Consider the following 15,441-nt stretch of genomic DNA (forward strand, 5'->3'; position numbering starts at 1 on the left):
GTACAGAAATTCAAAAAACAGGAAAAGAAACTGAAAGAAGGAGAAGAATGTGGGGAATTTCTGATTAAGAAATATTAAAATACACCTCACCTGTTTCTAGACAAGATGTGTCCTGATAAGAGTCTCGTCTAACCAAAGGGTCCAAGGTGTCATAGTCCACTGTCACAGAGCGTCCATTGTGCCATAGCTCTCTGCCTGCACATGACAAACAGTGCTGGTCAGGAGTCAGTGAAACAACAACAAGACACACAAACTCAAACACTGGTGTTAGGGCAAATCCCCAACAGCCGATCCTGCAGCAAATCTGCTTCAAATATTGCTGTGAGCCTTGTTTTGGGTTAGACTCTGATTTCTATCAGCTCATTAAGATCTGTGTGTCTGGATGTGTGTGTTTGTGAGTCCGGCTGTATATATTTTCCTGTGTGCACAGTATCTACAATCCAAATTCCTGTCGTGTGTGTGTGTGTGTGTGTGTGTGTGTGTGTGTGTGAGAGAGAGATATCTCTGTGTATTGCTTCCTGTTGAGAGGAAAGGAGTGTGACTACAGTTGATGATGGCCAGTTTGGCCGGTGTGGTGTCCAACACTGCCCCCACCTGGCTGACCGATCATTTCATTCACAGGCAATGTGTCAGAGTGTGTTATTCCTCAGTTTGACTCCTGTCTTGTCTGCTTGAATTAAAGACACATTGAAGCCTGGTGCAGCCTTTTAATCCAAATAATATGAATATAGTCTTGCTGCATCAATTAGAGAGGCTACATGTTTGGATTTTTCAAGGTTTTTCACCAAACAAGAAAATAAAAGTCAGAATATCTGAGGGGTATCGCAGAGAGACAAAAACAGTAGTTCTCCAGGCATCTTGAAGGGCATTACTAAGCTCTTCTTTGGATCTTGGGTTCACTTTCAAGTGATAATGTTGAGGTCCAGGCTCTGGGGAGGCCAATCTATGACTGACAGTGTTGCATTGGGTGATTTTCTATCCAGGTATGCTTTTACTGCACTGGCAATGTGTTTGGGGTCACTGTCATGAACCTGAATTCCAAAAGGACCTGTTGCCACTTATTTTTCACTTAAAATTAATAGAAAATTGGCCAAAATCCAAAGCAAAGTTGGAGAGCTATTACTGAAAACCATTTTAAAACTTAGAACAAAGTCCAAATGTTGCCATTAGGTTGCTGACTGACCAGTCTGTAAGCCAAGCTGACTGAAGTTAAGTTATGATAGATATATTTCAGTGCTTAAAGATGGGTGTGATAAGTGACATTTTGGGGCATATCATTGCTGGTATGATTGCCATAGAAACACCCCCAAAAAAGATCTAGCATAGTTTTTATTAGCCATTAGCATGAGCAAAGCTAGCAATCCTTTACTAACTGTACAGCACAGCACAGAGCTCATTTTCTTTTTCATTTCCTCTTGGAACATATTTATAATGTGATTTGACTAGCTAACTGCAGCTCTGGAGCAAATGACTAAACATAGTTTGTTTGGATGGCAGCGCTGATGCTTGAAAAACTGAAAATGAAAACTCTAAAAGGTTATCTATATGTCATCAAGGGCTACACAACAATCAAACAAATTACAAGTAGGCATGTTGTATAGCTGGTTGCAATACTTGTCTAAGTGTCTTTTTTTATCATCACCATTGGATTTCATCTTGTCAAATTGTGAGACTTTGCAGGAACGCTTGGAAGTATACATTTAATGTAGTCCTTATGCTAGAGTTTAAGTTGTTTAAGTTGTTCCCTCAGTGCTTTTTCTGTGTGGGCCTTCAGGTTATTCATTCTATAAAGTTCTTGTCTCTGTCTATATCTATTTCACTTCCTCTTTTATTTAGGTAGTCTTCTGTCTTGCATTTTTTGCTTCTTTTGCATCACTGTCTTGATTAATTTCAACCCTGCCTGGTTCCTTTAATTGTGTATTTATAGCCAATTTCTGTTGTTCTTTTTCAGATCATCTGTTAAGCTCTCCTCATCTGCTCCCTGTTCTCTGCAGAATTTTGGATTTTGACTTTTCCCTCTGTGGACATTTGCTTTACTGCATTACAGATTTAATTAAAGGTTAGTTTTTGGTTTAATCTGCTGGTTACCGCATTACCGCATTTGCATTCTTCTGATTCCACACTTCATGACAGCTCACAAACACATATACAAAAGCAAAGAGCTGTTACACAACAAAATGCACAATCAACACAAAGATTACTCATTTTTAGTAATTTAAACATTAAAAATGTAATAATACAGAGTTACTATCTAACTTAACATGGAAACTCTCATCGATATGTTCTTTGTAAAATTCCACTATTTTATTACTTTTATTGGTAATATATGAAAAAAGAATATCACAGTAGAGTATATCTTTCATGTTTTTTGGATTATCAATTTAATTCAAGAGTTAAGCTGTATGCTGACCCCAGACAAGCAGCTATCACCTAAACTCAAACAGGTAACAGGTAGCAGTAGGACTTTGTTGCTACCATTTCCAGTACAGTCGCTGTGAGGATGGCTGTGAAGTGCTCTTTGTGCTGCTTTTCAACTTTGCTGTTGGGGTTTGTGTTGATATAGAAACACTAAAAGAAAGACCTTGTGCGCCCTCATCCTCAGGATAGAGATTTGTGTCAGTGTGTGGGACTCTAGCATAATTTTTGTACTGTTAACTAATAATTATACAACGGCGCATTTCATGTCCTGTTACAGAGTAACACTAAAGTAGTGTAAGAAATGACTTTCTCCAGGAAGTAACTGAATAATTTAACACATTAGTTCGTAATAATTAGTAAAGAATTATTACTACAATAATAACTAATGTGTAATGTGCACTTATTTGGAGTAATGACTCCGAGACTGACTCTGGATCTGGCATTAACAATCTAATCTAATCTTTTCTGTATCTTATTACTGATTTAAAGAGTAGCAAGACATATTTTCTCATAGCTAGTGTGGTGATATGCAGTGTGTTCTGTGACCTGAATTATAAATGCCTGTAATAAAGGCTGCAATCAAATACTATTAAAAAAAAAAAAACTTCCTCTGTTTCTGTAAGACACCAAATATTTCATCTCACTTTCTCCATCACTAGGCCAGTGAAATTTAAAAGACTGCAGCAAACAGTGAACAAGGAGCTGGTGATGCTAATGTTATTGGTGCTGTTCCAGAATTATTCAACTCCAAATTTGGAGTGGGGCTGAGTTGCAAAGTTGCTTAAAGGCACACAGAAACTGTGGGCAAGCTAAAGTGATATAGCATTTATTTATTTGTGAAATCCGTTGCAAGGGTACAAGCTGAGCCAAAAGTATATATATATTTAAAAAAAAAGGCAAATGTGGTTTGGCAATTAAATCAGTGCAGGTGAGCTAGACTAGACTTGATCTAACAGTATGCTTGACTTCTAGGAATCTGTGTATGAGTAATGCTTTCATATGAGTAATTTCTTTCTACCCTGACACTAATACCCATGTGCGGTACTGACCCACTATGTCTATGCTCTTCTAGGGCAACTGTCATGCAGCGTTAACTTGGCACTAGTACATTCGTGAGTCAGATCAAGTTTTATATGAAGAAGAAATCTTTCGCTTGAGACCTGCAAATACATTTCTTTTAAGATACAGTACAATGTATCTTGGTATATAGTATTGCTTTATATTTTCCTTCCAAGGAGCCAAAGTGCTTTAGAGCAATAGTTTTCCAGGCATCTGAAAGCCTTAGAACGTTTTTAGGAGAAAGTCTGACTCATTGGTGGAGGCTCTGTCATGGTTTGGAGCTGCATTTCAGCCAGTGGTGTTGAAGATTCTGACAACACCGATGGAAATATGAAAACAGAAAAGCACCAGCTGTTTTTGATCAACCATCCAGTATCATCTGAAAAGCATCTGATTGGCAACAGCTTAGTTTTTCAGCACAACAATGACCCCAAACACACTGCCAGTGGAGTAAAAGCATACCTGGATAGAAAAACTGAATATTCTCAGTCATGAACTGGCCTCCCCAGGCTGGCCTCCCCACACTGCTTCGATAATGTACTTCTACATTATCGAAGCAGTGTGGGCTCATCTCGACAGAGAACAGAAGTCAGCCAACGTTCAAAGAAGAGCTTTGAATGTCCTTGAAGAGGATAACTATTCCTGGAGACTACTTAAGAAATTACACCCAAGCTTGCCTAAGAGAGCTCAGGCTGCGTTGAAAAATAAGCTGTCATAGCAAATATTGATTTCCAAGCTTATTAGAATTGCACAAACTCAGTTTTTTACCTTATATCCTGTATTTCCATACTTGTGCAAATATTTCAATAAAGCGCTGCATCTTTTTTCTATTTCGTAAAAAAATATAAAGAAATGAGGAGTGGGTCAGGAGTTTTGAACAGTACTGTAGTTATTCTACAAATGGCAGCTGCCAAACGATCTGCTTTTAATGAGTGGTGGAGTATATAAAAATGTTTTATGTTTCTAAACAGGATCAAAAGACTTTAGCTGGCTCAATGAGAATTCTTAATATCCACCAGAAACTGCAACACCTGCATCATATTTTAACCAAAATTATGATTATGCATATACAAGCTTTACTGAAGAACACATCAAAGGAAAGTTTTTTGTGAGAGACAGCCTACCTGCAATTTTTTCAGGACTTTCAGAGAATAGCAGCTCTACTTTTCCATCTTCTGGGAACCGGGCATCTGGAATGTTAAGGGAGAGATCAGAGAGCTGGACAGTTAACTTGGCATTCTGTGCATATTTCCATGTGCCCTTCACACCTGCAGAGCTGATATGGTTTCAGGGTTAGTTCAGGTAGATGGAGAGCAGACTGGCTGATAGATTTATCAGTTACTGATTAAGCTTGATAGTGGTGCTGCACTAAGACTGCACCTGGCAGTGTGTAGGCTGAGGTAGCAGGTCATAAATACCTTCTCTGGCACAGTCAAGGTCCGCCTTTGAGAAAGTGAGGGCGTGTCCACATATGAGGCCCGTGTGAAACTGGAGCCGGAAGACGACCTGACGACTAGCTGACCGGCTGTTTTTGTCATAACAAACCACCTACAAACAGACAGTGAGACGGTAATAAAAACAAATAAAAAATAAAACATGACTGTTCGTTTTTTTTGTAAAGACTTTTAAAAAGTTACATTTAAAATTTAGGCAGATTAAAACAAAGATAGATTTGGGTCTGGCATTAGACAGAATGGTCAGTTCTGTTTAACTTGTCCTGTTGGTGCTCAAGCAAAAAAATGTACACTCATGCATACATGCAGATGCACAAATAAACCATTAAAACCATATATATATACATATAACTGCAAGTGCAATATTCAAATAATGCAACACAGATGTGTCCTCCAATTACAGAAATGTTTATTATTATTAGTAGTAGTAGTAGTAATAGTGCCGGAGGGGTTAGACATGGGGCTAGATATTCAAAAATCAGTCCACAGGGGAGCATTCGATTCAGGTGAAAAGTTTTAATAAACTTTTCATTCATGAAAGTTCATATTTCTTGAAGAATGAAAAATTCAAAATCAACACATGTTCAAAAAATTGTTTACAAAATTAAACAATAGCTCCTTACTCTTGTGTAAACATCTGCTCATCAGTTAGCTGATAAAAATCAAAATATACAGAGTATCACAACTCACCATGATGTCCCCTTTGAGCAGCTGAGCGGGCTGAAGCACAATGTAGAGGCGATCTGTCTCAGCTGCATTAACATGGCTGAGATGAACATGAGATGCACATATTAGTACCTTATGCTTTATGTAAGCTCCACGGTTACTGTGTTTACTGTGTGTAGATTATGTATTTCTTACTAAATTGGAGACGTGCAAACAGCTTGTAGACTTTGGTAGACCCTCAAGAACAGGAAACATCCTGAGACAACATCAACAGAGATATTATAATTCAAGTTAAACAGGGTAGTTTAAGAAAACTTTGACTAAAGATAGACAGATAAAGCAAGTTCACAACAACAGTGACTCCAAGGCACTTTATATAGCAAGGTAAAGACTTAGACCGTCACTTTTCAAGCACTTCACAGTGGACAGCAGCAGTCTTTGGTGTACAGGCTGGGCACACAGCCTTACACTAGGAACACTCAGAGAACCCTAAGAATCCATTTACAGATTTTTTTTTTTTTCATTTTCTGTTACAATAACATGCAAGGCTCACCTTGGTTTTCACTACCTTGCTGAATTTTGAAATTGTGTCATGTTATGTGTAAAGATCTGATCGAGGTGTTGAGGATCTCTAGATTAAAACAATGGGTATCTTGCTAGGCTCATAAAGGCTCAAATCACATCTCTCCTTCCTCTACATTGCAAGGGAATGTCACAAAGTGCAGTTGGTGAAATAACCACTTGAGGCTTGCTCCAAAACACAAAATCCATAGATTTTCATGTCAAAATGGCTGAAATAAACAGACTGGTATAAAAAAAAGGTTTTGATTCCTATGACTACTTTTTCACTTTCAATGTTTATTTAGCTCACCTGTTTTAATTTTAATAAGCCATAAAGTTATGCACAAGTTTACCTTGTTGAGTTGTACATTCAGTTTTTTGGGGTGTGTCTTAAGTCTGTTTTTAATCAGCTCATATCTGCGTCCCATAATCTTATAGTGAACTACAAATGAGCTTTGCTATCCCAGCTATCCCAGGTTAAATATATGGTCACAACTAATTGAAAAAAAAAAAAAAGAGAAAAAAATCAGGATTGCATGAGCTAAAATGCCAAACCTGTTTGTGCTGCTTACCTCCATCTGGTCTTAGTTTGGGGAGACTATAAAGAACAACACAGAGCAGGAAAGATGGAGAAGGAGACATCTTTAGTCTGCCTTTTAATATGCTGCCCAGCATCCATACATACCTGAAAAAGCAGAAAGAAAGTCTGTATCTATAACATTATTAGAAATGGAAGACAGTATAGTTAGATTTTCACTGAATTCCCTGGTTCCATTGGTTCTCAGTAGCTTTATTATGTTAACTGTTTCACAAAACGGTCAATCAGGTGATCAATGAGCATGCGATCTGAGGTCAATGGCAGATGTTTTGGTCACAGAGCAGAGGTTTAGAGTTGAACCACAGTTGAACTTTGACCTCCAGGAATCAGTCATGTAAATCTTTACCGTTTCTGTGAAGGGGTCATAAGAGCAGAGAGCGTGTCATTGTAGAACCTCCTCATGGCGAAATGGTCGAGGGAAAGGTCTGCACTGAGAGACAGACACATTTTTAGATAATGTTCTAGTGTTTCATGTTGATGTATATATATATATATGTATAAGAGTGAGGTGTTCAAGTATGGAACACATGCACTGTCAACGTGTCTGAAGTTTCCTCTTTTTCTGCATTTTTTTTAGTGATTTGCCTCAAATTGAACTTTCCCAACATGCCATAATAAGATGTGGCAAAACAAGGACATCATTTTAATAGTTCAGCTGTGGACCATAAAATCACACATAAGCTATATGATGATGCTATGAAGGCTCTTGTGTTTGCTCAGAGTCGGTGTAAATGTATTCACTGGTGTCCAACAGAAACAGGATCCCTGCCCAAAAATCAAACATAATCACAGTTCAAAGTCTCTACTGTCAGCCGTGCTGCCCTTTGCCTGGTGGAGACACGCAGCAGATCAGCCACTATTCCCTCTGTCTATTGTTCAATCAGCACTCTTTGATCTGCAAACATGTCCAGCACTAAATGTCACTACTGGCGCAATACTTCACAGCTCCATTTCCTGCACTTTGATGTAATCAGAGATAACATTACCAACATGTGAAGTCCAGAGCCTGAAAGGTTTTTTGGACACAACAACATATGAAAATATTCTTTTTGCATCACTCCGAGAAGTCCATTTTATGAGAATTTAGGATGAATCCTTTGCAAAACTTCAATATCTGTATCAAAATGTAAGGTTATACTCCCAAGAAGAGAAGAGGCCTGTGTTTAGGCCTGATCCCAAATTTTAAAAGACGGTTTATTGATCCAGCTATCCGTGCATAGTTTCTTGATTTATTTCAGAAGCCAAACACCAAAATGAAACAAAAAAGTTTATACTAACACTGTTGCAGAAGGTCTCAAAAATGTTTTAGTCCTGCTTAGTTTCTCCCTTCTCTCTAGTTCATCCAAAAACCAACTTAAGGTTTGACCCTGGAGATGTGTAACACTTCTCTCATATAAAGCCTAGACCGGTGTTGGGCAACCAAGCCTCTGGAGAACTTCAGGACATGTTGAGGAGGTTGTTTAGCCATTTGAATCAGCTGTGTTGGATCAAGGACACATCTAAAACCTGCAGGACACCGGCCCTCGAGGCCTGGAGTTGCCCACCCCTGGCCTATTATCTTGCTGTAGGATGAACTCCTTTGAAAAACCTCGAAAACTGACAGCAGGCTACATTTTATAAACAAATATGGCCTGAACCCAGTATGATGACTAGGGTGATCTAGATCCCTTTATATTAACTCCACCCCAAGGACACTAGTGTAAGATGAGACCTAAGCCATGTGATATTGCTTTGTTTTACATAATGGCAGTGCAGTTATTTAGTCCCAATGCACAACCAATATCCAGCACAGCAGAAACTTTCCCTGCTGTTTAAAAATTCAGTGTTACCTGGCTGAGATGGAGGTGAAGTGAATGTAGGATGCCACCAAAACTCCAAGTCGACCTTTTCCTCCCTGTTAGGAACAGTCAAAGGATCAGGATAAATAAAATTTAGGTGCTTACGTACATCGCACAAATGCCTTTAGAGAACATGCCAGTGTCAGTGACTACAGTGATGTTTACCCTGCAGTGTAACACGAGGACATGCTTTAGATGGGTGTTCAGCCAGTTCTCTATTGCTGTGCACACACCGATGATCTGATCCAGGCTGGGAGCCAAGAGATCCACCCATCCTGTGTCCAAAACCTGACGGAAAAAGCCCCAGTTGCGCTATAGTACCTGCTTACAGTTTTACATTGTGACATTTAAACTGAGTGCATTAGAATTACCTTGTGGTTGAGTCTGCTCACAGTGTCATGCTTCCGGGAGAGGTTGATGAGCTGAAAAAAGGGTTGTTTGCATGAGATAAAATAAATCAATCACTTCTGCTGGTTGCATACAAGATTTTTCTGTGGTTTAACATTTATTAACTAACATTTAACCTTACAGTTACCTGAATGTTTGCATCTAGGTATGAGGAACATGATGATTAGGGAAGCAAGGTCAAGTAAGGAACTTTTATAATATTTATCCTAATATAGAGCTATATGTAACTTATAAAACATATCCAGTCATTCAAGGACAGAAAACAAAGACTTCCAAACATAAGACAAATTATACTACAACGAAAGGAAGAGTGTAATGAGAAAAATGATAAACTAAATAAAATGTTTTAAGTTTCTCATAGTATGCATTTGATTTGTGTTATGTGGTTGTTTTGATGCTTTCCATATTGTTTTGGAATAAAGAAATTAGTAAAACAACTGAATGTACGAACGGGAAGCGTCATAATTGTTTAAATTATATTTAATTTTTTATAAAAGCAGGCCACTGTCTCTCAAATCTCTGAATCAGTTTGGTTTGCTTTTCAATTACCTTTAAAAATAAAATTTCTCTAGCTACCTTTATCTCATCTACTTGTCTCACCATGTAGTTTTGTCCATGCTTGGACTGCAGCATGGGAATAATCTCCCATAGGTTCTGCAGATAGATCTCCTCTGGACACCCGGGAGGGGAGTATATGGTAATGATACGTTCAGTGATGTAGGTCAGATCCATTCTATGTGCTTCCTCCATAGTTGGTTTCAGTCACACAGTTGCCTGCAAAGACCCAAGTAGTGATACAGAAGGTGAAAAAAAAGAATAGCTGAAGAAAATTTAGAGAAGTGAGACTTGCTTGTGTCACATCGGCTGCACTTCTGCATTTCAGCTTACACAGCATGGGACTGAGTTCAAATGCGATCAGTCTTACAAAGCCTTTTACATGATGTGTTGCTAAAACAAAGCAAGGTCATGGACAACCAAAAGCTTAGTCACCGGAAGCCTTACTGAGCTTGCAACCACAGAAGAGTTAACAATGAGCCACAAACACCAAATCTTAACCTCATTACTCATCAGCACTAAACCTGAAAACACTGATTCTGACAAGACATGGAAAATGTGGCTGAGCTGTTTTCAGTCTCATGACTGGAACAGCTTGACAAAGGTCTTTTTTTAAGTTTTAAGCATTACTGGCCCTATATTTCGAAAAAAGAAAAGTCATATCAGCAGGAACCTTTTGACTAGCTATGCTACTTTGTTTTCTGTTCCGTTATTTAGCTGACAAAGTCAGTCATTTCACTCAGTTTCTCTTTAAAATAGGAACAAGTGGGTACTAAAAATGATAATTCTAGAAAGACCGTAGCACCTCTTAGAGTTTTTAAACATGTTGATATCCATTTCAAGTGTATAAATAAATGTTTTGAACCTGATGAGATTTACTACTAAAAATGCTTTTTGCTAACTAACACTTCACTATGTGGACAGCAACTAATATTCATACTATATTACACATGTAACATTAGTATAAAATGTCGAAGTAGCTTTCTGTCCTTAATAACATGCTTTAGACATTTACTTTTGACGCCATTTTTAGACCATATATAATGTTAACTCAGCAAGTCACAAATCAAAATTTTGTCACATTAATGCAAATATTGTAATAAGTTATAGAATTCTTCATCACTTAAAGTTATTGACAGTGATATAGTGGATAAGTGGATATAACCTGTAGTTACAAAAAGGCAGCTTCCATCTTCTACGACCTCAGTAAATATTTTAAGTTTATGGGTTTTGCTGTTATTTTCAGGTCAAAGAGAGAACATTATGTCAATTTTCATGAATTTCCAAGAATTTCAGAGAAGAATCATCCTTGACATGCTCAACCAATGAATGTGCCGTTTCATAGTAAGAACTCAAAACAAAAATGTGCAAAAAATATATATATATAAAAACATGTTAAAAGCAATAGCAGAGAGGTATCGTTTGACTGTGTTTATATATGTTTATATATATATAATATTTTTATTGTCAGTTGTGAAAGTGTGAAAAGTTAAGCTGAAAAGCTGCGCATACAAAATTATATTAAAATTAGAACAAAGAAATAAAAGGTCTACCCTTTAAAATCCATTGGATAGTCAAGTTACTTGAAAAAAGTAATCAGTAACTAATTACTGATTACTTCCCCAAAAAAGTAATCCCATTACTCTACTGATTACTTATTTTCAAAAGTAATTAATTACTTAGTTACTTAGTTACTTTTTAAAAACACGATTTACAACCTGAATAGGTGATAAAGCGATAGATCTTTCAGCCCAATTCTACTTTTTCTGCATAATCCATCATACAAAATGTAATCAAATGGAAAAGTCTCTTTTTTAACTTGTTTTATTCGTTTTATTCTTTTAACTTTATGCATCAAACAAAAATTAAACTATAAGCAACATTCTCTGACTTGAATAAATTAGTTTAACATTTAAACCTATTTTCTACACATTCCAGCACATAAAAAAAAAAAAAAATTGTGTTTACACTCAGTCTTTCAAATAGATGCAAGTAAAACACAGCAGAAAATAAATAAAGTCAAAGACTCAGCGGTCCTGTTGCTCTATTTTCACCTGTAAAGCAGGACTGTGGTAGGCGGAGGTTTACCCTGGTGCAGGTGTGCCGCGGTCAATGGAAGAATCCGCGAGTTTCTCTGTGAATTTCCCATTACGTGATAGGGCACTCAGTGCTTGCTCGGAAGTTTAGGGGTTTTTTTCGCTGTAAAAAGAAGTTTTCTTCCCACGCACAACGGACACTAATGTTTTTGTCCCTTTTTATGGAATCAAACTCAAAGTAAGGTCAGTACTTCCACGCTTTAAACGCTGCACGCTCATATTCTCTCCCGCACTCGATATGTGATCCATTGTTGATCTGCACACAGCTGTTGTCACTAACTGCGCACTCGCTTACGTCACTGTCGTGAGACATTCTCGCAAAAAATCACGGTTTTAGTAACGCAGTGTTCCTACGGGAAAGTAACGGTAATCTAATTACCGTTTTTGCAATAGTAATCCCTTACTTTACTCGTTACTTGAAAAAAGTAATCAGATTACAGTAACGCGTTACTGCCCATCTCTGATATCTAGAGGAGTGATACCCACACACAGTAGAAGAGAAATTAGTGTGACAAGAGCAGTGGTTGACCTGCTTTTATCTTGACCATGTGACCACAGCAAAGTAAACAGAGACAGGCATTTTCATTGAAACAACATACAGGAATAATCTACTGCAGCAGCAGCCTGCGTCATTAAAGGAACTACATTTTTTTAATTTAGCTGCCAAAAATTAAGCTCTAAGTTATGTTGTGTGTCCAAGAACTGCGTAAAAAAAAGTCTTCAGGACGTTTTGGAGAATGATACAGTTTTTGGGGTTTTTTGTTATTATGTTGTCTCCAATTTTGAGTGTAGTAAGCAAAAAAGACTGGCAAAGGACCAGGATTTGTAAACCTCAAGCTGCTCAAGACTGAACCTGAGAATCTAGAGTTCTTCAACAATGAAAGAAATGAATATGCTAGGATAGCTGACAGCTTTACTGTAGCCTCTAAAGACTAAATGGCAGCAGAGAGATGCAAAATAAGTGCAAACAGACATGAACAAATTGCAAAGAGATGCAAAATGAGCTGACATTGATGCGAAATGACTCCAAAGAGACACAAAACCACTTAAGAGAAGCAATAGGCTGCTACAGCCTATCTCAGGTACCACAGGCCAACAGGTGGGGTACACCCTGGACAGACCACTAGCCTGTTACTGGGCCAACACCTAGAGACAGATGACTTTTTTTCTTCTTTCATTCACACCTGTGGGAAATTTAGAGTCACCAATTAATGTAACCACACTAACTCCATGTGTTTCTACTGCGGGTGGAAGCCGGAGTACCAAAAACTAAGGGGAGAGGACGCAAAAACATAAAGACAGACTAAGAACAACACAAAGACAAAAAAAGGACTAAAAAGAGATAGCTAATGCTTAAAATGAGATACAAATCAGATAGAGTTACAAAATTACTATAAATAGATAAAAAAAAAAAAAAAAACCTACTCAGCCATAAAGGTAACCAAGAATCATTAAACTACTGCAAACTACTACACACACCAAAAAGACAGGGGTGGAGGGGGGGCTTTTACACATCTGTGCTCAGGGACCCGTTGGCCTCAGAATGCACGCATACATATACAGCATGGTGGTTTAAATCTTAACTGTCTGTGAACTGGACTTGTTGCACTGCTGTTTTCGAGTGAGCCCTTTCTGACAGGGTTGGGTAAACACTCTTAATGACTGACTGCTCTCCAATTATGTATTTCTGGGCTGTTTTTCCAACGTTTTAAGACTGCTGCAATCTAAATTTGTCCGCGCTCCGCCTGTGGAAGCAAAACAAACGGAAGTGTGCGACTTAACCGCACACATGCATATACACATGTTGCCATAGGGAGCCCAAACTGGTCACATCCAATTACAGCCTCTCTTTCCCCTTTTAAAGGAAGGCATTTCAAAATGGATTAGCCATCTTTATTTCTCTATTTTTCTCCTCACAAGCGAAAGACTTCCCTCTTAAATGCAGAAGGAGCAGAGCCAGGGTTTGATTTGTTAACTCAGCCAAACGGGCTGTTTGAAATTGAAAGTGTTTTCACAAAATAACACAAGTGAAATTGACAGCGATGTCCCACCATGGTTGTGGTGGTCAGGATCTATTGTCCAATTCTGTGCTCTCCGTTAAAGTCTCCTTTGTCCTGAGCTTTAAGCTAATCTCCATTTAGTCCAACTGATCCCCACAAAGATTTTTTTATTTTCTTACACATTCTCCCACCCCAACCCAGAGATACACTGAATTGAATCCTGCAGCAACATTTGTATCAAAATCATGTCACTTCACTCAAAGGAATTCTCAAAGCAAGTTGTTAGCAACGGAAATGAGTGGAATTATCACAGCCCCACTGGCAATGTAGGCAAGATTTTAAGACTTAATATAAGATTAAATGACTTAAGACGGACTAAAGCCCAGTGGAAACACGTCTCCTGGGATTCAGTGTCTTAATGTGTCAGTGGGTTAATCTTTGCATCTGCGTGGGAGTGGTAATCCTAGCCCCCCGTTTTGAATTTACCATCCATCACATGCTACCACTAAAGAGATTTGGACCAGCATCAGAGGCTACTGGATTTCAAGGAAAGCTTTCAAGCGGGAAAGCAGGATGTTGGCTAACACTGCCGCACACTTACTGTAACGTGTTAAGAGAGAACAGGAACAGGCTTACCTCGGCCTCTGGTGCTGCAAACAAGAAGTCAAATGTACAGCCTGATGAGTGAAAGTCTGTGTACATGTGTGTGTGTGTGCGTGTGAGAGAGAGACTTCACAGGAGGTGGGAGGAGGGAGGAACGGAGAGCAAGAGAGAGCGTGATAAACTGCACTGTTACAGCACTGCTTGCACTTTGCCCTCTGTTGGACTGCAGTGTGACTTCACTGTGTGTCCACCCCTGTTTGTGAAAAAGACAGCTGGAACAATCCAATCACAGTACTCTTAAAAAAACAGCCAGCAACACACATGGGAGCTGACAAAAATGTTTGTTCTAAGTTATCTCCACTCCAGGGTAACTCTATTCAAATCTACTGCATAATCTCCCAACATTTCAATGTTAACTATTCACATTTTTTTAAACTAGAGAGTGGAGAAACAGAGTCCTCTAAGATATGATTTACCTTGTAACGTCACTTCTTAAATTGTTGCTTGTATGGTTTATGTCTGCCAAGCCCTTTGAACCTTCATGTGTGATAATGGGTTATACAAATAAACTGAGTTAGGTTGATTTGACTTGTAAAACTCAATAGTTGGTGAAAAATGACTGTTTTGCATGCAGTTGAACAGTTGCAATGTTAAATCTAATGTATGCAAGACCCACCACTAGATAAATAGCACAATGTTTTAGCACTGATGTGGCTACTTCAGTGGATGCTTACATTTTACTGCAATAGCATTTTAAACACATATTTTTGGTGCTATTGGACACTAACAAATTTATTTCTATAGGCAGTTTCATACAGATTAAATGCATTTCATAGTGCTTTACCAGAGACTGATCACTGATCGTTATGGTAAATCGGGGTTAGGAGGACAATATGTATAATGAAAAAAACAGTACAACGACTATAACATAGTGTCGGCAATATCTCAATAATAACGTCCATTTTCCACTAGATGGCGCCAGATGACGGGTTATTGATTAATAAGACCCGTACGGCATTTAACACAAATATCATCGACAGAACAATTATAAATGTGTGTTGAAGAATTAAAGATCATTAATACCAGTAAAAAGATACTTTTACTGTTGAAAATTAACACGCCGGGTGTGTTAACACAAAATCAACTAATGTAGCTACAGTTTGTTTCCTTCACTGGCTCCTACGA

General features: G+C 38.2%; 1 protein-coding gene across 5 annotated transcripts in view; it reads right to left on the reverse strand.

Moving 5' to 3' along the window:
- The window catches only part of LOC146649432 (tensin-3-like), a 55,172-nt gene extending 40,743 nt beyond the window's left edge, over window positions 1-14,429 (reverse strand). For 2 of the 5 annotated variants that reach the window (XM_085387364.1, XM_085387363.1), the window contains exons 1-12: window positions 14,290-14,429; window positions 9,603-9,776; window positions 8,966-9,016; window positions 8,760-8,882; window positions 8,586-8,650; window positions 7,103-7,186; window positions 6,731-6,843; window positions 5,793-5,853; window positions 5,622-5,697; window positions 4,896-5,025; window positions 4,602-4,667; window positions 91-195 (exon numbers count right to left, since the gene is read on the reverse strand). In XM_085387364.1, coding sequence (XP_085243490.1) covers window positions 91-195; window positions 4,602-4,667; window positions 4,896-5,025; window positions 5,622-5,697; window positions 5,793-5,853; window positions 6,731-6,843; window positions 7,103-7,186; window positions 8,586-8,650; window positions 8,760-8,882; window positions 8,966-9,016; window positions 9,603-9,752 — 1,024 coding nt within the window. In that variant the 5' untranslated portion in view covers window positions 9,753-9,776; window positions 14,290-14,429. Of the gene's footprint in view, window positions 1-90; window positions 196-4,601; window positions 4,668-4,895; window positions 5,026-5,621; window positions 5,698-5,792; window positions 5,854-6,730; window positions 6,844-7,102; window positions 7,187-8,585; window positions 8,651-8,759; window positions 8,883-8,965; window positions 9,017-9,602; window positions 9,777-14,289 lie in introns of those variants that run through there. The other 3 variants (XM_085387365.1, XM_085387366.1, XM_085387368.1) reach the window with 3 other exon arrangements.
- Window positions 14,430-15,441: the final 1,012 nt, after the last annotated feature.

This window comes from Rhamphochromis longiceps, linkage group LG17 (assembly GCF_057381845.1).
Source record: "Rhamphochromis longiceps isolate RC_006_pf linkage group LG17, R_longiceps_female_GT1.1, whole genome shotgun sequence".
NCBI classification, from domain to species: domain Eukaryota; kingdom Metazoa; phylum Chordata; class Actinopteri; order Cichliformes; family Cichlidae; genus Rhamphochromis; species Rhamphochromis longiceps.